The following is a 24,161-nucleotide window of genomic DNA, read 5'->3' on the forward strand; positions in this document are numbered from 1 at the left end:
CATTCAGAATGTATCGGTTTGTATTATCTTTAACATTGCCAAAACGGATCCATCTTGAACATCATTGAAAGTCAATGGGGGATGGATCCGTTTTCTATTGTGTCATAGAAAACGGATCCGTCCTGACACACAATGTAAGTCAATAGTGACGGATCATCAGGCGGACACCAAAACATTGCAAGCAGTGTTTTGGTGTCCGCCTCCAGAGCGGAATGGAGGCGGAACGGAGGCAAACTGATGCATTCTGAACAGATCCTTATACATTCAGAATGCATTAGGGCAAAACTGATCTGTTTTGGACCGCTTGTGAGAGCCCTGAAATGGATCTCCCAAACAGAAACCAAAACGCCAGTGGGAAAGTAGCCTAAGACAACTAGGAACTTACATTTTGAAGCGGTGGTGGATCTGCCGAAGTTTACTTCGGCAGATCCAACGCCAGCACAGGGACTAAAACACTGGTCTTAATAAATGTGCCCCTTAGTCTTTTGCTTTTTCTGACTTGTACATGGAGGCCATCTTATCAGTAATTGATAGCATCCCTTGTATAAGTGTGTATCCAGGGATAGCCGGCAGTCTTTGATACCTGTGCACAACAGGAAATGGTCTTAGGTTCAGACAGAGCAAAGATTTAAATGTATAAATTACAAGATTAGTTGAATGTTTTCCCATAAAATCATATACTACACCAATCTGCTCAGCTCATCCTGCTCTATAGCATGCTGCCTGTAGATTGCACTGCATTTTGCAGTGAAACATTCTGTTTAAGCAACAGAAATCGTTTTTCAAATGATTGTTTTATGGGTTTTTTTCATGATTTTAAATTTATTGGTGCACATATTTAAAGAAGAACTCCGAAAAACAATCATATTTCATTGCTGGGACTAGTGCATCTCAGAATGTGTGGGACCAATACCTAAGGCCTCTTTCACACTTGCGTTGTTGGGATCCGGCGTGCACTTCCGTTGCCGGAGGTGCCCGCCGGATCCGGAAAAACGCAAGTGTACTGAAAGCATTTGAAGACGGAACCGTCTTCCAAATGCATTCAGTGTTACTATGGCACCCAGGACGCTATTAAAGTCCTGGCTGCCATAGTAGGAGCGGGGAGCGGGGGAGCAGTATACTTACAGTCCATGCGGCTCCCGGGGCGCTCCAGAATGACGTCAGAGCGCCCCATGCGCATGGATGACGTGATCCATGCGATCACATGATCCATGCGCTTGGGGCGCCCTGACGTCACTCTGAAGCGCTCCGGGAGCCGCACGGACTGTAAGTATGCTGCTCCCCCGCTCCCCGCTACACTTTACCATGGCTGCCAGGACTTTAGCGTCCCGGCAGCCATGGTAACCACTCTGAAAAAGCGAAATGTCGGCTCCGGCAATGCGCCGAAACGACGTTTAGCTTAAGGCCGGATCCGGATCAATGCCTTCCAATGGGCATTAATTCCGGATCCGGCCTTGCGGCAAGTGTTCCGGATTTTTGGCCGGAGCAAAAAGCGCAGCATGCTGCGGTATTTTCTCCGGCCAAAAAACGTTCCGTTCCGGAACTGAAGACATCCTGATGCATCCTGAACGGATTTCTCTCCATTCAGAATGCATTAGGATAATCCTGATCAGGATTCTTCCGGCATAGAGCCCCGACGACGGAACTCTATGCCGGAAGACAAGAACACAGGTGTGAAAGAGCCCTAAAAGTATATTTCTCACTGATAGATTAGTTGCTAACCATTTAAAATAATTCTGTCCTTGAAACTTAAATCAATCCCTATCTTGAGACTTTATGATCAGCTAGTGATGTCCTTGTGTTATACACAGAGACCAATCTGAACACATAGAGCTGCAGGGTAAAGCATTGGAAAGGGACAGAGCTGCACTCTGACCCTCTGATGACTGCTCAGACTCATAAGTATTACACAAAGGTAGTCACATGTCACAGTTGCAATCCCACTAATCAAAGTTTTAATCCAAACCAGAAAAAAAACTAATTTTAATTTTCAAGAAACTCTTAAACTAAAAGAAAAAGAGAAGGAACAATAAAAAATAAAAAATGGTTTGTGCTACTTACTCTCTGTCCATGACTAAGCACTCCACCTCATTGTCATCTGCAATAATATTAGCTGATCTGACATCATCACTGCACGCAAAATAGATGATGTGAATAGAATTAATAATGTGGATTTTGTTTGAGACAGACAGATAGATAAATAGATAGATAGACAGACAAATTAGATATATATACAGATAGATAATGCATAGATAGATAGATGATAGATACAGTAGATAGATAGATAGATAGATAGATAGATAGATAGATAGATAGATAGATAATAGATAGATAGTTAGATTGCCATGAGCACATTGATTCTAAATTAATCTAAGTTATCTTAACTTTTAGGGTTCCAGTGAATCTGAATCATTCACGACTTAATTCAAATGAATAGCTCAAAATATCAGAAGACTGCATAGCAGGGCAGGGGAATGACATGACTCTGGGTGGGGCTCTGGATGGTCGGCTTGTCCATAATGCCTTGCTGTCACCCTCAGCCAATCAGGAGAGACGGTATTGACATGTCATAAGCGTTGTACAAGATCCCAAGCAGGAAAGTCATGTGCATTCTGAGCTTGCCCATTGGTGTGACTGGGCTTCTGGCAGAGAGAGCAAAGAAAGCTTCTCTTTAAACACACAGTAGAGCTAGCTTAGAGTCAGATAGGAAAGCTATTGCAGCAAGTTAACCACCTCAACCCCCAGTGCTTAAACACCCTGAAAGACCAGGCCACTTTTTACACTTCTGACCCACCCTACTTTCACCGTTTATTGCTCGGTCATGCAACTTACCACCCAATTGAATTTTACCTCCTTTTCTTCTCACTAATAGAGCTTTCATTTGGTGGTATTTCATTGCTGCTGACATTTTTACTTTTTTTGTTATTAATCGAAATTTAACGATTTTTTTGCAAAAAAATGACATTTTTCACTTTTAGTTGTAAAATTTTGCAAAAAAAACGAGATCCATATATAAATTTTGCTCTAAATTTATTGTTCTACATGTCTTTGATAAAAAAAAAATGTTTGGGTAAAAAAAAAAATGGTTTGGGTAAAAGTTATAGCGTTTACAAACTATGGTACAAAAATGTGAATTTCCGCTTTTTTAAGCAGCTCTGACTTTCTGAGCACCTGTCATGTTTCCTGAGGTTCTACAATGCCCAGACAGTAGAAAAACCCCACAAATGACCCCATTTCGGAAAGTACACACCCTAAGGTATTCGCTGATGGGCATAGTGAGTTCATAGAACTTTTTATTTTTTGTCACAAGTTAGCGGAAAATGATGTTTTTTTTTGTTTTTTTTCTTACAAAGTCTCATATTCCACTAACTTGTGACAAAAAATAAAAAGTTCTATGAACTCACTATGCCCATCACGAAATACCTTGGGGTCTCTTCTTTCCAAAATGGGGTCACTTGTGGGGTAGTTATACTGCCCTGGCATTCCAGGGGCCCAAATGTGTGGTAAGGAGTTTGAAATCAAATTCTGTAAAAACTGACCAGTGAAATCCGAAAGGTGCTCTTTGTAATATGGGCCCCTTTGCCCACCTAGGCTGCAAAAAGGTGTCACACATCTGGTATCTCCGTACTCAGGAGAAGTTGGGGAATGTGTTTTGGGGTGTCATTTTACATATACCCATGCTGGGTGAGAGAAATATCTTGGCAAAAGACAACTTTTCCCATTTTTTTATACAAAGTTGGCATTTGACCAAGATATTTATCTCACCCAGCATGGGTATATGTAAAATGACACCCCAAAACACATTCCTCAACTTCTCCTGAATACAGAGATACCACATGTGTGACACTTTTTTGCAGCCTAGGTGGGCAAAGGGGCCCATATTCCCAAGAGCACCTTTCGGATTTCACTGGTCAGTTTTTACAGAATTTGATTTCAAACTCCTTACCACACATTTGGGCCCCTAGAATGCCAGGGCAGTATAACTACCCCACAAGTGACCCCATTTTGGAAAGAAGAGACCCCAAGGTATTCGCTGATGGGCATAGTGAGTTCATGGAAGTTTTTATTTTTTGTCACAAGTTAGTGGAATATGAGACTTTGTATGAAAAAAAAATCAAAAAAAAAATCATCATTTTCCACTAACTTGTGACAAAAAATAAAAAATTCTAGGAACTCGCCATGCCCCTCACGGAATACCTTGGGGTGTCTTCTTTCCAAAATGGGGTCACTTGTGGGGTAGTTATACTGCCCTGGCATTCTAGGGGCCCAATTGTGTGGTAAGGAGTTTGAAATCAAATTCTGTAAAAAATGACCGGTGAAATCCGAAAGGTGCTCTTTGGAATATGGGCCCCTTTGCCCACCTAGGCTGCAAAAAAGTGTCACACATCTGGTATCTCTGTATTCAGGAGAAGTTGAGGAATGTGTTTTGGGGTGTCTTTTTACATATACCCATGCTGGGTAAGATAAATATCTTGGTCAAATGCCAACTTTGTATAAAAAAATGGGAAAAGTTGTCTTTTGCCAAGATATTTCTCTCACCCAGCATGGGTATATGTAAAATGACACCCCAAAACACATTCCCCAACTTCTCCTGAGTACGGAGATACCAGATGTGTGACACTTTTTTGCAGCCTAGGTGGGCAAAGGGGCCAATATTACAAAGAGCACCTTTCGGATTTCACTGGTCAGTTTTTACAGAATTTGATTTCAAACTCCTTACCACACATTTGGGCCCCTAGAATGCCAGGGCAGTATAACTACCCCACAAGTGACCCCATTTTGGAAAGAAGAGACCCCAAGGTATTCGCTGATGGGCATAGTGAGTTCATGGAAGTTTTTATTTTTTGTCACAAGTTAGTGGAATATGAGACTTTGTATGAAAAAAAAAAAAATATCATAATTTTCCACTAACTTGTGACAAAAAATAAAAAATTCTAGGAACTCGCCATGCCCCTCACGGAATACCTTGGGGTGTCTTCTTTCCAAAATGGGGTCACTTGTGGGGTAGTTATACTGCCCTGGCATTCTAGGGGCCCAAATGTGTGGTAAGGAGTTTGAAATCAAATTCTGTAAAAACTGACCAGTGAAATCCGAAAGGTGCTCTTTGGAATATGGGCCCCTTTGCCCACCTAGGCTGCAAAAAAGTGTCACACATCTGGTATCTCCGTACTCAGGAGAAGTTGGGGAATGTGTTTTGGGGTGTCATTTTACATATACCCATGCTGGGTGAGAGAAATATCTTGGCAAAAGACAACTTTTCCCATTTTTTTTTACAAAGTTGGCATTTGACCAAGATATTTATCTCACCCAGCATGGGTATATGTAAAATGACACTCCAAAACACATTCCCCAACTTCTCCTGAGTACAGAGATACCAGATGTGTGACACTTTTTTGCAGCCTAGGTGGGCAAAGGGGCCCATATTCCAAAGAGCACCTTTCGGATTTCACAGGCCATTTTTTACAGAATTTGATTTCAAACTCCTTACCACACATTTGGGCCCCTAGAATGCCAGGGCAGTATAACTACCCCACAAGTGACCCCATTTTGGAAAGAAGAGACCCCAAGGTATTTGCTGATGGGCATAGTGAGTTCATGGAAGTTTTTATTTTTTGTCACAAGTTAGTGGAATATGAGACTTTGTATGAAAAAAAAAAAAAATCATCATTTTCCACTAACTTGTGACAAAAAATAAAAAATTCTAGGAACTTGCCATGCCCCTCACGGAATACCTTGGGGTGTCTTCTTTCCAAAATGGGGTCACTTGTGGGGTAGTTATACTGCCCTGGCATTTTCCAGGGGCCCTAATGTGTGGTAAGTAGGTAAATGACCTGTGAAATCCGAAAGGTGCTCTTTGGAATGTGGGCCCCTTTGCCCACCTAGGCTGCAAAAAAGTGTCACACATGTGGTATCGCCGTATTCAGGAGAAGTTGGGAAATGTGTTTTGTGGTGTCATTTTACATATACCCATGCTGGGTGAGAGAAATATCTTGGCAAAAGACAACTTTTCCCCTTTTTTTATACAAAGTTGGCATTTGACCAAGATATTTATCTCACCCAGCATGGGTATATGTAAAATGACACCCCAAAACATATTCCCCAACTTCTCCTGAATACGGAGATACCACATGTGTGACACTTTTTTGCAGCCTAGGTGGGCAAAGGTGCCCAAATTCCTTTTAGGAGGGCATTTTTAGACATTTGGATACCAGACTTCTTCTCACGCTTTGGGGCCCCTAAAATGCCAGGGCAGTATAAATACCCCACATGTGACCCCATTTTGGAAAGAAGACACCCCAAGGTATTCAATGAGGGGCATGGCGAGTTCATAGAAAAAAAAAAATTTTGCCACAAGTTAGCGGAAATTGATTTTTTTGATTTTGTTCTCACAAAGTCTCCCTTTCCGCTAACTTGGGACAAAAATTTCTATCTTTCATGGACTCAATATGCCCCTCAGCGAATACTTTGGGGTGTCTTCTTTCCAAAATGGTGTTATTTGTGGGGTGTTTGTACTGCCCTGGCATTTGAGGGTCTCCGCAATCATTACATGTATGCCCAGCATTAGGAGTTTCTGCTATTCTCCTTATATTGAGCATACAGGTAATGAGATTTTTTTTTTCCGTTCAGCCTCTGGGCTGAAAGAAAAAAATGAGCGGCACAGATTTATTCATTCGCATCGATCAATGTGGATGAAAAAATCTCTGCCAAAAAAAGAAAAAGGAGGGGAAAGGCGTCTGCCAGGACATAGGAGCTCCGCCCAACATCCATACCCACTTAGCTCGTATGCCCTGGCAAACCCTATTTCTCCATTCACATCAATCGATGTGGATGAATAAATCATTGGCGGGATTTTTTTTTTTATATATACAAAGTGTTTGCCAAAGTATATGAACACCGCCACCTCCTCAGCTCATATGCCTCGGCAAACGTATCTTTTACTGCAGAGGAGAAATCTCGTCTTGCAGCGCCGCATACACCGACTTGCGTGTAATCTGACAGCAGCGCAATGCTTCTGTCCGAATGCACATCAGTGCTGCAGCTAGTCGATCGGTTGGTCCACCTGAAAGGTAAAAAAAACAAAACAAAAAAGAAAAAACCAGGCCGCAACGCAATAACTTTATTAACTTTAGAACAGAACATATTAACTTTTTTTTAACTTTGTTAACTTTTTTACTTACCGGTAATTTTTTTTTGTTTAGTTTTTTTTACCTTTATAGAATAAACCTCTCCTTCCCCATGGGACAATGTGCAAAGCGCAAATCGCCCAAAGATGTGGCAAAGTACGTTATGCACTTTATCCCAGGTGAAAGGAGAGGTTTGCAGCAGCTGTGAGTAAAAGGGCCCTAATAGCCCTGTGTGCCTGTCCTGTGAGATGCAATCCCTATGCTAGGTGTACCTGTGTGTGGTACTTCCGGAAACACTCTCCTAAGCATAGGGCAGGGTGGTCAGGGCAGTCAGGACAGAAATAGCGGGTGTCACGCCTTATTCCACTCCTGCTACAGACACAACATTTTTTTCGGGGTGGCGGTTGGGTTGAGGTACCAGCAACGACACTGGGGAAATGTCGCTCGTGTAGACGGCTAACTACACTGGTGGATGGGGCCACGGAACCTCCTGGGTAAAGGAGGTTCTCGATGATCTGTTCCTGGAATTTGAGGATTGATCCTGTTCTCCCAGCCTTACTGTAGAGAACAAAACTATTATACAGCGCCAATTGAATTAAATATACAGACACCTTCTTATACCAGCGTCTGGTTCTGCGGGAAAGTAAATAAGAAGCCAACATCTGGTCATTGAAGTCCACCCCTCCCATGAGCGCATTATAGTCGTGGACTGAGAGGGGCTTTTCAATGACACGGGTTGCCCTTTCAATTTGGATTGTCGTGTCTGCGTGAATGGAGGAGAGCATGTAAACGTCACGCTTGTCTCTCCATTTCACCGCGAGCAGTTCTTCGTTACACAAGGCAGCCCTCTCCCCCCTTGCAAGACGGGTGGTTACAAGCCGTTGGGGGAAGCCCACGCGACTAGTTCGCGCGGTGCCACAGGCGCAAATCCGTTCTAGAAACAAATGCCTAAAGAGGGCCACACTTGTGTAAAAATTGTCCACATAAAGATGGTACCCCTTGCCGAATAAGGGTGACACCAAGTCCCAGACTGTCTTCCCACTGCTCCCCAGGTAGTCAGGGCAACCGACCGGCTCCAGGGTCTGATCTTTTCCCTCATAGATCCGAAATTTGTGGGTATAGCCTGTGGCCCTTTCACAGAGCTTATACAATTTGACCCCATACCGGGCACGCTTGCTTGGGATGTATTGTTTGAAGCCAAGGCGCCTGGTAAAATGTATTAGGGACTCGTCTACGCAGATGTTTTGCTCAGGGGTATACAAATCTGCAAATTTCTGGTTGAAATGGTCTATGAGGGGCCGAATTTTGTGGAGCCGGTCAAAATCTGGGTGGCCTCTGGGACGGGAGGTGGTGTTGTCGCTAAAATGCAGAAAACGCAGGATGGCCTCAAATCGTGTCCTGGACATAGCAGCAGAGAACATGGGCATGTGATGAATCGGGTTCGTGGACCAATATGACCGCAATTCATGCTTTTTTGTCAGGCCCATGTTGAGGAGAAGGCCCAGAAAAATTTTAAGTTCGGAAACTTGGACTGGTTTCCACCTGAAAGGCTGGGCATAATAGCTTCCCGGGTTTGCGGTTATAAATTGTGTGGCATACCGGTTTGTCTCTGCCACGACTAAGTCCAAGAGCTCCGCAGTCAAGAACAGCTCAAAAAATCCCAGGGCCGAACCGATTTGAGCCGTCTCAACCCGAACTCCAGACTGGGCGGTGAAAGGGGGAACTACAGGTGCGGCTGAAGTTGGTGACTGCCAATCAGGGTTTGCCAGCACCTCAGGGACTCTAGGGGCTCTACGGGCCTGTCTGCACGGTGGCTGCGACGGGGTAACTACTGCACGTGCCACCGTACCAGCTTCAACTGCCCTTCTGGTGCTCGCTACTTCACCATGTTGTACGGCAGTGCTGGTACTAGGTCCAGGAAGGGCTGCGCTGCTGGTGTATGCCTCACCACGTGATCCGGCAGCGACAGCCCCACTCTGCTGCTCTTGAAGCGGATCCTGCGTAACCTGTGGTCTAGCGACACGGGGCCGGGTACGCCTGGTGCTGCCAGGGACCTCAACCTCCTCGTCCGAACTTTGGGTCAGAGAGCCACTGCTTTCTACAGGTTCATATTCTGACCCGCTAGATTCGTCAGATGAGGGTTCCCATTCCTCATCCGACTGGGTCAGAATCCTGTAGGCCTCTTCAGAAGAATACCCCCTGTTTGACATTTTGGACTACTTAATTTAGGGGTATTCCCTGAGACTACCCAAGAAAAAAAGCAAACCTGTCTTACAAAGGGGAGGCTAGCGAAGTACCGGAGGCCGCTGCGGTTGATAAAAAATATCAAAACGGATTTTTTTATCGCCGCAGTGCGTGTAAAGTGAATGTGCAGTGATCAAAAAATAATAATTTTTAATAATTTTTAATAATAAAGTGCAGGAGTCAGCTTGCAGCCCAATTAATATATATATATATATATATATATATATATATATATATAAAACTAAATTAATTGGTGGATGTTGTTTTCATAGTTGCACTGGACACTGGAAAGCTGCATACTTTTTTCAAAAAACCTGTTGTAAAGTTTTTTTTTTCATGAATATTTATAAATGTACAATAGGCATGTTTTCCAGCATTACCATCATCGTATATTTCTACCATAGACTGGGTGCAATCGCACATTTTTCCCTATAATCCTATAATTAAATTTCTTCAATAAATAATAAGTGTATAATTAATTTTTCTGCATCATTTTCAGTGTATATTTTTGCCTCTTATTGTGTCCAATGGCACATTTTTTTCCCCAAAAACCTATTGCAAAGTTTCTTACAGCAAGTTAATAATTAATAAGCAAAGGAAAATGAAGCAGCACTGCGCAAAATGAATAAAGTAAGGGTGAAAGCTCCATTGGATCCCAATCATCCATACAAAAGCAAAGAAGATGCAACACTCCAATAAAATGCCAATGGTACTTATTCACCCAAGACCCTCAATACAATGTTTCAGCTGCTCCACGCAGCCATTTTTCAGTATCCCCATCACTGTATATTTTTGCCACAGAATGTGTCCAATTGCACACAATTTTTAAAAAATATTCTATTATGAAAATTCAAGTGCTGTGCAGAAATAACACACTTCAGAAAACAAATATACACTGCCTGAACAACCAAATTCAGTCGTAGCTTGGCTGTGCCCCTTCTCCAGCATATACTGTACTCTGACCTTGACCTCATAGACCTCATAGACCTCATAGACTTCTGTCAGCAGATTGGACCAGTGGCAGGAACTGTCCCAGTTAGCCATTAGTATACATGTCTAGTCTCCTGTGTACTGGCAGAGAAATTATTCACCGTGGCAAGTGGTATCATCACACCAAAGCTGACAAAGTTCAAGACAAGCCACTGCTTCTTCCAAGACAGACATCTTTTCCTCTTTTGCACTGCTTTTATTTTTATAAAGCATAATAAATCTGATAGGGCAGAGGGCTATCCATAGATTGTTACCACCAGCTACCATGCATTTACCTATAGCCATATATTTTGCTGTCACATTGACAATTACTAATGCTGTCTTGGCATCAAAGAGCTTGAAAAGGGTTCCCTAGTAGATACATTACTTTTCAGGACTTTCAATTCCGGTCAAATTTAGTTGTACCAGAACCAAATCTACGGACCAATTCATTCAAATCAGTCCCGAAACTAATTTAAAGAAATTTGCTCATCTCTATAGATAGAGGGATCAATGATAGATAGATACAGACAGGCAGACATACAGATAGATAGATAGATAGATAGATAGATAGATAGATAGATAGATAGATAGATAGATAGATAGATAAAGTAGAATTGTTTATGTTTCGTAAATTTCAAATGTTGCCCAGATCCAATTTTCCAAAGTTTAACCAAATGTTCTAATAATTTATTAAATAATGTTCAGATGTATAAAGGCAGGTAAACGGCAATGTATAAAATTCTGACCTGATAAGTGCTTTTTCACCAAAGTACTCTCCTTTTTCTAGTGTTTTAATTAATTGTGGCTCATCCAAGCCTTCTGCACTTTGCGTGACTTTTACCTAAAATGGATATTTTAATAAAAACAATATTAGAACAAGATGAAACAAATGCATAGAACAGTTGATAAATATTCAATTGTTTGGGCTCAAATGCTGGGATCCCCACCAATCACTAGATCATGGACCCAAGTCCCATTAGGAAGGAATTGTACAGGGCGCTGGCCAAGCATGTGTGCTGCCACTCCATACAACACTATGGAAGCTGTGGAAACAGTTTTTTCTTTAAATTGATATTTGTTTTTAGTATTTGTAATAACTTAATTTTTTTTTACATCCTCTATTAAAGGATTTTTTTTTTATTTGCTAGTTTATTAGAGCTAGGCATGTATACCTGAGTTAGTCTGTCAATGATTGTCAAAAGATCTGTAATTACCTTATAATAACAGCCTTCATTAATGTCTCCTGTCCCTTTCCACTGCTCCTTTAAAAGACCGTTGCTATGGCTCATCTGTCTCCGGCTAGGAAGACAGAGGGGCGGTCCTTCACACTGCATGCCTGCATTAGGCTTCAGAGTGAGGAGGCGTGTCTCTCAATAATCCAATCTGATTGGCTGGCGGTAAGCTGCTGGCTACAGCAAGTTTGTATGTGACCTGAGGGAATGCAGTTTTGGCCTCAGAGAACTGGCAGAGGAGCCATCTTGAGAAGATCCTCATAATGTAGGATTCAAAACAGCCGCAACTAAGGGGAAAACTCAAGGAAAACAGTGGTAAGTGAAGACACAAAAAAAAAACTTTATGCATAATGCTGCTGCAGCAGTAACATATGCTAAAATTTATTTTTTTATTAAAATATGACAGTTATCCTTTAACCCCTTAAGGACTCGGCCCTATTTCACCTTAAGGACTTGGCCATTTTTTGCAAATCTGACCAGTGTCACTTTAAGTGCTGATAACTTTAAAACGCTTTGACTTATCCAGGCCGTTCTGAGATTTTGCATAAAAAAATACCATATTTACAAAACAAAATTGAAAAATTTGCAAATTTCAAAGTTTCAGTTTCTCTACTTCTGTAATACATAGTAATACCCCCAAAAATTGTGATGACTTTACATTCCCCATATGTCTACTTCATGTTTGTAGCATTTTGGGAATGATATTTTATTTTTTGGGGATGTTACAAGGCTTAGAAGTTTAGAAGCAAATCTTGAAATTTTTCAGAAATTTACAAAAACCCAATTTTTAGGGACCACTACAGGTCTGAAGTCACTTTGCGAGGCTTACATAATAGAAACCGCCCAAAAATGACCCCATTCTATAAACTACACCCCTCAAGGTATTCAAAACTGATTTTACAAACTTCGTTAACCCTTTAGGTGTTGCACAAGAGTTATTGGCAAATGGGGATGAAATTTGAGAATTTCATTTTTTTGCCTAATTTTCCATTTTAACCCATTTTTTCGACTAACAAAGCAAGGGTTAATAGCCAAACAAGACTGTATCTTTATTGCCCTGACTCTGCCGTTAGAAACACCCCATATGTGACCGTAAACTACTGTACGGGCACACAGTAGGGCGTTGAGGGAAAGGTGTGCCGTATGGTTTTTGGAAGCCAGATTTTGCTGGACTGGTTTTTTGACACCATGTCCCATTTGAAGCCCCCTGATGCACCCCTAGAGTAGAAACTCCATAAAAGTGACCCCATCTAAGAAACTACACCCCTCAAGGTATTCAAAACTGATTTTACAAACTTTGTTAACCCTTTAGGTGTTGCACAACATTTAATGGAAAATAGAGATACAATTTCAAAATTTCACTTTTTTGGCAGATTTTCCATTTTAATATTTTTTTTCCAGTTACAAAGCAAGGGTTAACAGCCAAACAAAACTCAATATTTATGGCCCTGATTCTGTAGTTTACAGAAACACCCCATATGTGGTCGTAAACCGCTGTATGGGCACACGGCAGGGCGCAGAAGGAAAGGAATGCCATACGGTTTTTGGAAGGCAGATTTTGCTGGACTGTTTTTTTTTACACTATGTCCCATTTGAAGCCCCCTGATGCACCCCTAGAGTAGAAACTCCATAAAAGTGACCCCATCTAAGAAACTACACCCCTCAAGGTATTCAAAACAGATTTTACAAACTTTGTTAACCCTTTAGGTGTTGCACAACATTTAATGGAAAATAGAGATACAATTTCAAAATTTCACTTTTTTGGCAGATTTTCCATTTTAATATTTTTTTTCCAGTTACAAAGCAAGGGTTAACAGCCAAACAAAACTCAAAATTTATGGCCCTGATTCTGTAGTTTGCATAAACACCCCATATGTGGTCGTAAACCGCTGTACGGGCACACGGCAGGGCGCAGAAGGAAAGGAATGCCATACGGTTTTTGGAAGGCAGATTTTGCTGAACTTTTTGACACCATGTCCCATTTGAAGCCCCCCTGAAGCACCCCTAGAGTAGAAACTCCAGAAAAGTGACCCCATTTTAGAAACTACGGGATAGGGTGGCAGTTTTGTTGGTACTAGTTTAGGGTACATATGATTTTTGGTTGCTCTATATTACACTTTTTGTGAGGCAAGGTAACAAGAAATAGCTTTTTGGCACAGTTTTTTTTTTTGTTATTTACAACATTCATCTGACAGGTTAGATCATGTGGTAATTTCATAGAGCAGGTTGTCACGGACACGGCGATACCTAATATGTATACAATTATTTTAATTTATGTAAGTTTTACCCAATGATTTCATTTTTAAAACAAAAAAAAAGTTTTAGTGTCTCCATAGTCTAAGAGCCATAGTTTTTTCAGTTTTTGGGCGATTATCTCAAGTAGGGTCTCATTTTTTGCGGGATGAGATGATGGTTTGATTTGCACTATTTTGAGGTGCACATGACTTTTTGATCGCTTGCTATTACACTTTTTGTGACGTAAGATGACAAAAAATTGCTTTTTTTACACCGTTTTTATTTTTATTTTTTTACGGTGGTCACCTGAGGGGTTAGGTCATGTGATATTTTTATAGAGTCGGTCGATACGGACGCGGCGATACCTAATATGTATACTTTTTTTAAATTTATGTAAGTTCTACACAATGATTTCATTTCTGAAACAAAAAAAATTATGTTTTAGTGTTTCCATAGTCTAAGAGCCATAGTTTTTTCAGTTTTTGGGCGATTATCTTAACTAGGGTCTCATTTTTTGCGGGATGAGATGACGGTTTGATTGTTATAATTTTAGCGTACATGCGACTTTTTTGATCACTTTTATTACCTTTTTTTGGGAAGTAAGGTGGGCAAAATTTAAATTTCATCATAGTTTTTTATTTTTTATTTTTATGGCGTTCACCGTTCGGGTAAAGTAACATGACTGTTTTATAGATCAGGTCGTTACGGACGCGGCGATACCAAACATGTGTAGGGAATTTTATTTTTTTCATTTTTAATCAGTGATAAATGTGTTTTTTGATTTTTACTTTTTTTTCACTTTTTTTTACTTTTTTTTTGACCCAGACCCACTTGGTTCTTGAAGATCCAGTGGGTCTGATGTCTGTATAATACAGTACAGTGGGGGATCGCGATCCCGCCTGCCGCACCGCCCGCCTCCCGCACCGCCCGCAACCCTCCCCCTGCACCTCCCACCGGGTAGTAGTAGTCCCTGAAGTAGTAGTCCCTGATCTCCTTTTAAACAATTAGCAACCTTTCCATGATAATCACAGGCATACAAAACTCTCAAGAATGTAGCAGGCATCCCAGTCTACAAGCCAGCCACACACATAGAAAGAAAGTGTGGTAGGTGTCAGACACTACAAACCATCCACATGCAAAAAGTCTCACAATCCGCTCTGCAGTCCCCTGACTGAAGGATGCAGATCATCAATCAGTTGGCCAAACTGTTATATGTGTGAAAGGTGCAATTAACTGTTAATCCTTCCACAAGGAGCAAAGTCTATATGGGCCATAAACAGCGAATATCTTGGTAGCACACACGTCCTTGGATGTCTTCTCCATCTTTCCCTCAGAAATTGTTATCTCCTGGAACTAAACTTAACTAGCATCTGCCCCTTTTACAGGCAGACAACTTGAAGTGGCTGATGCAATCTTGACTAGATAGCCCCTCCCTCAGAAGGGAAAGCTAGTTCATTCCGCTGAGTTAGGATGTAATTAAAAATTTCCACCTACAGACAGCATGCAAAGAATGTATCATTTTAGTAATGTACTAAACACTTTGCAGGACCCCGGTTCTGGGGTACTGCACTAGTAGCTAGAATTACCGGGAAACTTTTTACTTTATTTTATTTTGCTGATACCATTAAGTAGCACATGGACACAGAATTATTCATTGTTTTATCTCTCTCTATATCTATATATATATATATATATATATATATATATATATCCCAAATTATAACATATTTCTGCCCTCAAATGATAATGCAATTTGTTTTCTCCATTTTATTACACTGTATTGAAATGTGGATTGATGTTTTGCAGCATTATTATGCTCTGCTCTCTTACAGTTGCCGAATGCCATGGTAACTTTTCATACATAGTTGCTAAATCTCCAATATTACATTTAATTGTGTTCAGAACAATCATGGCTGTTAGTGCTGAACCACATCCAATGTAAATTACTCCACAAACGATAATATTATTGTACCTGTGCACTTATATTACATTAAATACTAGAACATCAGTTTCACGTGTTTTGACAAATTTGGTTACAATCAGCGTTTTAGCTGAATTTTGCCAAAGAATATAAAATGAGGGGAAGCTTGTTACACAAATGCAAGCTAAGAAAACATTATCAATGAGCCTAAAAATGAAAATCTGTGGGTGGCTTTATTATTAAACCAATTAAACCAAATTCACATCATAAACACTCATGTTTCCTTTTACTTCAGTTTATATATATTTTATATTATTCACAATTCAAAAGTAATGTTATTTTAATAGGTATTTGACGCCAAAGAATAAAAAGGTCAAGATTTTCTCACAAAGGCATTTTTTATACATTATTTTTATTTTATTTAGAATTACTCTAAAAATTTGAAACTACTCAGAAAAAAACTTGATGACAACCCAATCTTTGAAGATAACTGCACCAGCATTCAGATAATGACCACAGGTTCACCTCATGCAACCCCCAGTGGTCAGCTGTTAGGTGGATAAGCTCTCGCTTTTATTTTGTATTAAATGCCACCCATTCAAATTAATTGCCCAAATTGTAAGATATGGATGAGCAAAGTTTAATAGAGTAGGAGAAGCTTTTTATGTTACAGTTCCTCGCTTTAAGATTGTGATCTCAAGTAGGGGTCCTTTCTAGGATGTCTGTGTGCTATAATAAGGTATACTGTATGTACAGTGGTCGTCTTTATTTATTTATTTTACTTTACTTATATAGCACTAACATATTCCACAGCGCTTTACAGATATTATCATCACTTGCTGTTCACATTGGAGCTCACAGTGTAAGTTTCCTATCACTAAGTTTTGGAGTGTGGGAGGAAACATACTACATCCATGCAGATTTGAACCAAGAACCTCAGGGCTGCAAGGCACAAAAACTAACCACTGAGCCACCGTGCTGCCCTGTATAAGCAGCACAGTGCTGCCTTTTATGGCACATCCAGTGTTCTGGATATTTCTGAAATGTAATACCTATAAAAAAAATTATAACAGAGCAGCATTCGGAAGGTCTACTGACCCTTTCACTTTTTTCATTTTTGTTATGCTGTGGTCTTATGCTAAAAAAAAAAAAAACGAGTTTTCCTTTATCAATCTGCACTCAGTACCCCATAAATACAATGTAAAAACTAAATGCTAGACATTTTAGTATATTTATTAAAAAGGAAAAACTTAATTTTTGCATGGACATAAGTACTTCCTTTACTATGACACTTGAAATTTAGTTCTGGGGCTTCCCATTTCTCTTGATCATCTTTAAGATGTTTGTACATCATCACTGGAGTTCACCTGTGGTATATTCAGTTGATTTGACATGATTTGAAAAGACACACAACCCTGTCTATATAAAGTCTCACACCTGACAATGCATATCATACAGCATTATGTGGAGGAACACGTCTGGAGAAGAGTACAAAAAAATCTGCTGCACTGGAAGTTCCTAAGAGCACAGTGGCCTCCATAATTCTTAAATGAAAGAAGTTAAGAACAACCAGGACTCTTCCTAGAGCCGGCGCCCCACCAAACTAAGTAATCAGGGGAAAGGGACCTTGGCAAGAAAGGTAACTTGGCTGAGCTTCAGAGATTCTGTGTGCAATTCGGAGAAACTTCAACAAGTTCAACCATCACTGCAGCACTCCACCAATCAGCTTTATGGCACATGGCCAGAAAGAAGCCTCTCCTCAGCAAAAGACATATGAAAGTTTGCCCAAAAAAAAAAAAAACACCTAAAGGACTCTTAAAGTGTTAGAAACAAGAGTCTGTGGTCTGATAAAACCAATATTGAACTTTCTGTCTTTTATTCTAAGCCTCATGTTTGGAGGAAATTAGGCACTGCCCAATACCATCATTACAGTGAAGCATGTGCACTATCCCATCTGTAATTGGTTTGTACTGTATGTAATGGTAATATATTTCACCTTGTACTCAGTATGCTCCAGCATGAGATAGACATGGAGTTAACTATCCTGCCCATCGTTCTCTAGAGCTTAGGGTGGGGCTGGCCCCTCCCCTTGGTGCCAGAAGATTCCATTTTGAGTAGCTGTAAGGAGGTTGGCGGTAAGGAGCAGACATGATGTGTTCCTCTCTCCCAGACTCCAATTTCAAGCTCTATAGCTGTCTATATAACCGAGGGCTCCAAGAGATAAAAGAGAGGAAGTTTTGAAGGATGATCTGCATGGCCACAGGAATTTGAACTGTGTGCAGATAATTGCTGGATGTACTGCAACTCCTGTTTGGTGCATAGTAAAGAGAAACTTTTGTTAAGTTCAATCTGGCCTGGTGTCATGGTCTCTCCCGTGACAGGGGTCAGAAGATCTAAGAGACTGGCTGCACATGATGTGATCTGACAGCCTCTTTAGTTTCACTTGTTTCTGTGTTGTTGCTGGTTATGACCACACCTCTTGTCTCAGGTATAGCTTAAGTGGTCATTCCAACTCCTCTATTTAGTCTGGTCTCACCCATTATGCTATGCGGTGGATATGGTCCTCCTCTGAGTTCCTGCTCGTCTGTGTACTTCGGAGTTAAGCGTCTTTTTTTCTATTTCTAGTTTGTCATTTTCCCATATCTTTTGATATTTGGCCTAAGGGAGTCTCCTGTTCCTTCAGCTAGGAAGGAAAAGGTCATCTTTTGTCCTGACACTATTTCCAGGGCCCTTTAGGATCAGATAGGGCCTTAGGTTCCTGCGTATGAACATTCCTACCATCGAGGTCTGTTCATACTGAGAGTAGTCAGGGCTCAGTTTAGGGATTCACTAGGTGGTGACCTTTCCCCTTTCCCTAGTTTCCAGGCCTAGTACCTTTTCTCTTCCCTCCTGTGTTCAGTGTGGAGTTTACCTCCCACACCGCGCCGTGACACCTGATTACCGACTCTCCTAACACCACACACTGGCCATTGCATCATATTTAAAGCCCTGCCTTGCACCCTTATGGACATTTAACATCAAGGGCACCCCCAAACTACCATCAGACAAGAGCCCTGAGTACCCCAAGGGAAAATAGGGTGCCCCAACTTGACTGCACCAACCCCAGGAAGCGACGGTCTGCTTTGGCTCCAGCTTCCACAGGAACTTGCTGCACATGGTGTTGGCAGAAATATAGTGTGTGGGGGTGGGGGTTCTCAGTGGCTGGGACAGGGAGACTGCTCAGGGTTGAGGGAAAGCTAAATGGAGTGAAGTACAGAGATATTCTTAAGGAAAACCTGATCCAGAATGCTCTGGACTTCAGATTGGGCTGAAGGTTTACCTTCCAACAAGATAAAAACCCTAAGCACACAGCCAAGGCAACACAGGAGTGGCTTAGGAACCACTCTGTGAATGTCCTTTAGTGGTCCAGCCAGAGCCCTGACTTGAACCCAAGCAAACATCTCTGGAGAGACCTGAAAACGGCTGTCCACTGACAGTCCCCATCCAACCAGACAGAGTTTGAGAGGATCTGCAGAGATGAGTGGCTGAAAATCCCCAAATCCAGGTGTGCAAAATGTATGGCATAATACTCAAGAAGACTGGAAGCTGCAATCACTGCCAAAGAAGCTTCAACTAAGTACTGAGTAAAGAGTCTGAATATTTATATCAATTAAAGATAAATATTTTTTTTCAATAAATTAGCAAATATTTCGAACATTCAGTTTACACTTTGTCATTATGGGGTATTGATTGCAGATTGATGGGGAAAACTAAAGAGACAAAAATTTAGTCTCTGAATTTTTTTCTTGACGTATATAGAAAATTAACATAAATATATTAACTGGCCAACATGGTAATAGATTACATACAATTGTATAGAAAAAAGGATTCTAGATAAGGTGATTTATGAACATTATAGCAACATGAGTGGCGTGCCTCACCTTCCCTTTAGAAATGATAAAGAATGTGCTTCCTTCTTCTCCTTCACGAATAATAAAATCCCCTTTTCCATAGCGCTCCTGTTAAAAAAAAAAAAAGTAGTTGTCACTTTCGATATACTTAACTTTTTAATGTGATACTTCACCTTTTAATAAAATTTCATTGTTGGAAACTGAATAAAAAAGTAACATAAAAATACTTAGCTTGAAATCAGTAGATAGACAGTAAAGTAATTTCATATTTTCAACACACATTAAAAATTCTACTGTAATGTACCATTACGGTAATGGTGTTACCTACCTGAAAAAGTGGTTGGCTCAACCCCGAAACGCATTGTCCATACACCTTAGAAAGTTTCTGGTACATAACTTCTGAGTTCTTCATCCCTGCAGTGCTGCAGTACCTGTATTCTAATGCATGTTCTTGTAACATATGCTTCCATGGCTGTTCCCTACCCCTCCCCATTACTATAATTTCTTCTTGAATTTGTTGTTCTTTTTGAGCAGATACTATAGTTATAAGAGGGGAATGTCTTATGCTCTCTGATGCTTTCTCAAATTTGTTTATACCAATATACTTTTAAAACTTTAATTAAAATTGATATTTAAAAAATCTACTTCCTTAGCTACACTCCTTGTACTGTGTGAAATCTGGCCAAATAGTTGGCCATACATATTAGATAAACACTGGTCAAACCTTTCAATTTTGATAGGACCAGCTGACCATCTAATATGTATGGTGGTGTTTGGACTCTCCCCCAACGGCGGATGTCAAGGGAAAGGAGGGTCAGGCATGTTGAATTTCAATATGTCCAGGCTTTCTGTTCTCAAGGGAGATCAGCTGTGTCCAGGGGTGTCTGACAGTGACTTATTCCCCTCTCCTCGATGAGAAAATATGCATACTTAGGCAAATTAAGCATGTGCTGAGGAAAGGTGGGACACATGTAATTGCTGTTGCACAAACAAATAAAGGCCACCTTTAGGGTATAACAGCCAGTGTGCACCAACAATGTACTGGTAACAGTAAGGGTCCATTCACACGTCCGTATGTGTTTTGCGGATCCGCAAATTGCTGATGCGCAAAACACGGACACCGTCCATGTGCGCTCCGCATTTTGCGGACCACACATCGCCAATACTCTCATAGAAAATGCCTTTTCTTGTCCGCAATTTTTGACATGTTCTATTTTTTTGCGGAACAGAAGTGCGGATACGGAAGTGCGGATATGAACAGCACATTCTGGCCCCATTGAAAATGAATGGGTCCACACCTGTCCCGCAAATTTGCGGAATGGATGCAGACCCTAAACCAGCAGAATTCTTATTTTAGCTTTCCATCTTGAAGCTACCTCTTGAAGCTACCTCTTAAAGCTCATCAAGAGAATGCCAAGAGTGTGCAAATCAGTAATCAAAGCAAAAGGTGGCTACTTTGAAGAACCTAGAATATGACATATTTTCAGTTGTTTCACACTTGTTTGTTATGTATATAATTCCACATGTGTTAATTCATAGTTTTGATGCCTTCATAGTCATGAAAATAAAGAAAACTCTTTGAATGAGAAGGTGTGTCTAAACTTTTGGTCTGTACTGTACGTGTCGAGCCCATCTACCAGGCGTCAAGGTGGCTTCCGCAGATGGGTCTCTAACACTAAATATACTGCCTCACTTTGGACTTACTTAAGCCTACAATATTCAGGGCAGTGTAGGAACCAGCTACAAACGTACTCTGCTCAGAAGTCCCAGGTAGATGGGCGTGTTCAGTCTAAAAGAGGCGCTACCCTCAATTTATTGCAAGAAAATTTAGACTAAAACCTTCAGAATCACAGGTGCATATCCATGAAGCAAACATAATTACAAAAAACTAAATGGCTGCACACCGTTATATATACAAACAATAGAGCTAAGAAATGGGGGTCATTCTAGATAAAGACTGACCACGCCCATCTACCTGGGACTTCTGAGCAGAGTACGTTTGTAGCTGGTTCCTAAACTGCCCTGAATATTGTAGGCTTAAGTAAGTACAAAGTGAGGCAGTATATTTAGTGATAGGGACCCATCTGCGGAAGCCACCTTGATGCCTGGTAGATGGGCCTGACACGTATGTGCGCTAAGAGCTTCCATTACTCATTTATAGTCGGTATTGTACCACTTTTATCTAGAATGACCCCCATTTCTTAGCTCTATTGTTTGTATATATAACGGTGTGCAGCCATTTTGTTTTTTGTAATTATGTTTGCTTCATGGATATGCACCTGTGATGCTGAAGGTTTTAGTCTAAATTTTCTTGCTATATCATGTGTATGAGGGTGACCTTGCTCTTCTCTGACAACAGATGGTTGAAGGAAGCATTGGTTATTTTGAATTTCATTGTGGCACATCCTTTGTTCCTGGGAGAGAAAAAGTCTTATTTCCTTCTTCCCAATTAAAACACAAGCACACTTTACTGTGTCCTAAAGTCTATGTGCAGCTTTAATTGGTTTCCCTTCACATTGTTCTGGAGTTAAAGCATAAACTTCTGGCCATCTGCAGACAGTCAGAAGTTTATCCTTCAACTCTAGGCCTGTGAGAAGACACGAAGATCATCTGGAGCTCTAAACATGGCTCATTCACACGGGTCGATGCATAGGGAATGACTGTAAATAAATTGTTCATCCCCATCATAGCCTGATTGTTTAAGCAGAGGTCATAGCCATATTTACATGCACCAATCATCTCATTTGTATGGGGATGAGTGATCACTACTGCGATCATCCATCTTCATACATATCCATTGTTTACACTGTGTATTGTGCTGCCAATAAATGATGATTTTACGTGCCGCATAAGAGATGTAATCACAATTGAAAAAGCTTGTTTTTCAGTAGGGTATTTGGTGGCACATTTACATGGAGCATTGCCCTGATCCTCGGCATGTGTAAAAGAGCTTTAACCAAAAAGGTAATACAATATCAATCAGCACACAATGTTGGACCCATTCAGATAAAACAAATGTAAAAGGCTAAGTGTATTTTATAATTCTAGAGTACCCTCACCTCTAATGAAATGCAATAGTATACAATATAATGCATTCATTCTATATTATTTCTGATAAGCCAATAATAGCAGACCACTAGAATATATATGGTATGTCATCATCACTCTCACATACTTTTATATCCATAAAATTTACAGAGAAATATATAAAATAAGAGAGGAAATGAAACTCTCTGGCTTCACCTATTAATTTTGGCAAATGAAAGCATTTTTTTTAAATGAGTAGAATTCGGAACACAGTGTACGTAGTGATACATGGTATACAATTATTTTTTACCATACGCTTGAACATTACATTGGTTCAAACTTGTATCAAGGTCACCAAATATAATTAAAATAAACAATATGTTGTTTAACCCCTTCAAATCACAACCATATATATATGGTGGAAGTCAATTCAACCATTTCCGGACCTGCACTGTACAAGTCTGGTCTTTAAAAATAGCGCCTGTTTTTCAGCGCAGTGGGCACCATAACTGGAGGGTTTCTGCTGTTTTAAACAGGAGACACATAGGGCTAATGTCTGAAACCAGCGATAATGCCAAAAGCAGACATTTAACCTCCCAGATCCCATGGTCAAATGTAACCGTGGCATCTAAATGCTGAAAACCCAGAAGCACTGTGCTTCCAGGCCTGGAATGGCTCGTCCACACAGTGATCAAGAGAGACATCCAAAGGCCTGAGCCTGCTGGACACTACCAGGCTTTTCACAAGTATATTCCAATATAGGCCTGCAGGTGGCAGCACTACATTGGAATATACTCAATTTTCTATTCAGCAATGTATTAAATCTCATTGCTGTTGGGCGCTTGGTTGCCTAAAAAAAGGAAAAAATAAAATAAAAAAATATATATATATATAAAAAAGCTTGAATCACCCCCTTTCTCCAGGATAAAAATAAATATTAATAATAAAAAAAAACATCATAGGCATTGCCGTATCCTGAGATGCTCTGTACTTAAAATATTTGTTCCATACAGTGAAAAATTGAAATGGCAGTTTCGTCATTTTTTTCGTCGCATCACCTCCCCAAAAAATTGAACAAAGAGTGATCACAAACTCACACACATTCCAAAATGGTATCCGAAAAAACTATAGATCGTTCTGCAACAAATGAGCCCCCACACAGCTCTGTAGACATAACTATTAAACTTAGTTATGGTGGCGATGAAAAGAAAAAAATATTTTTTCAGTATTAAAACTATAAAAACTTTAAAAATGTGTTATCGCTGTAAATGCACTGACCTAGAGAATGATGGCAACAGGTCCGTTTTACCACATAGGGGAAGCTGTAAAAACCCCTAAAACTGTGAGTTGTTTATTTTTTCAATTCCACACTATATGGAATATTTTTTTTTGCCTCCCACCACATCTTATGCAATATTGAATGGTGCTTATCCCGCAAAACAACAAGCCTTCATATGTCTAAAAAATGTAAAAGTTATGGCTCTAGGAGGGCAGGGAGAAAAAAATGAAAATGAAA

The 24,161-nt window shown here is 40.4% G+C and overlaps 1 protein-coding gene across 1 annotated transcript in view; it reads right to left on the reverse strand.

Moving 5' to 3' along the window:
- PRKG2 (protein kinase cGMP-dependent 2) overlaps positions 1-24,161 on the reverse strand; it is a 174,927-nt gene that overhangs the window by 116,202 nt on the left and 34,564 nt on the right. The window contains exons 6-8 of the mRNA XM_040420449.1: positions 19,649-19,726; positions 11,087-11,181; positions 2,062-2,130 (exon numbers count right to left, since the gene is read on the reverse strand). Coding sequence (XP_040276383.1) covers positions 2,062-2,130; positions 11,087-11,181; positions 19,649-19,726 — 242 coding nt within the window. The remainder of the gene's footprint in view (positions 1-2,061; positions 2,131-11,086; positions 11,182-19,648; positions 19,727-24,161) is intronic.

This window comes from Bufo bufo, chromosome 2, assembly GCF_905171765.1.
Source record: "Bufo bufo chromosome 2, aBufBuf1.1, whole genome shotgun sequence".
Classification (NCBI taxonomy): Eukaryota; Metazoa; Chordata; class Amphibia; order Anura; family Bufonidae; genus Bufo; species Bufo bufo.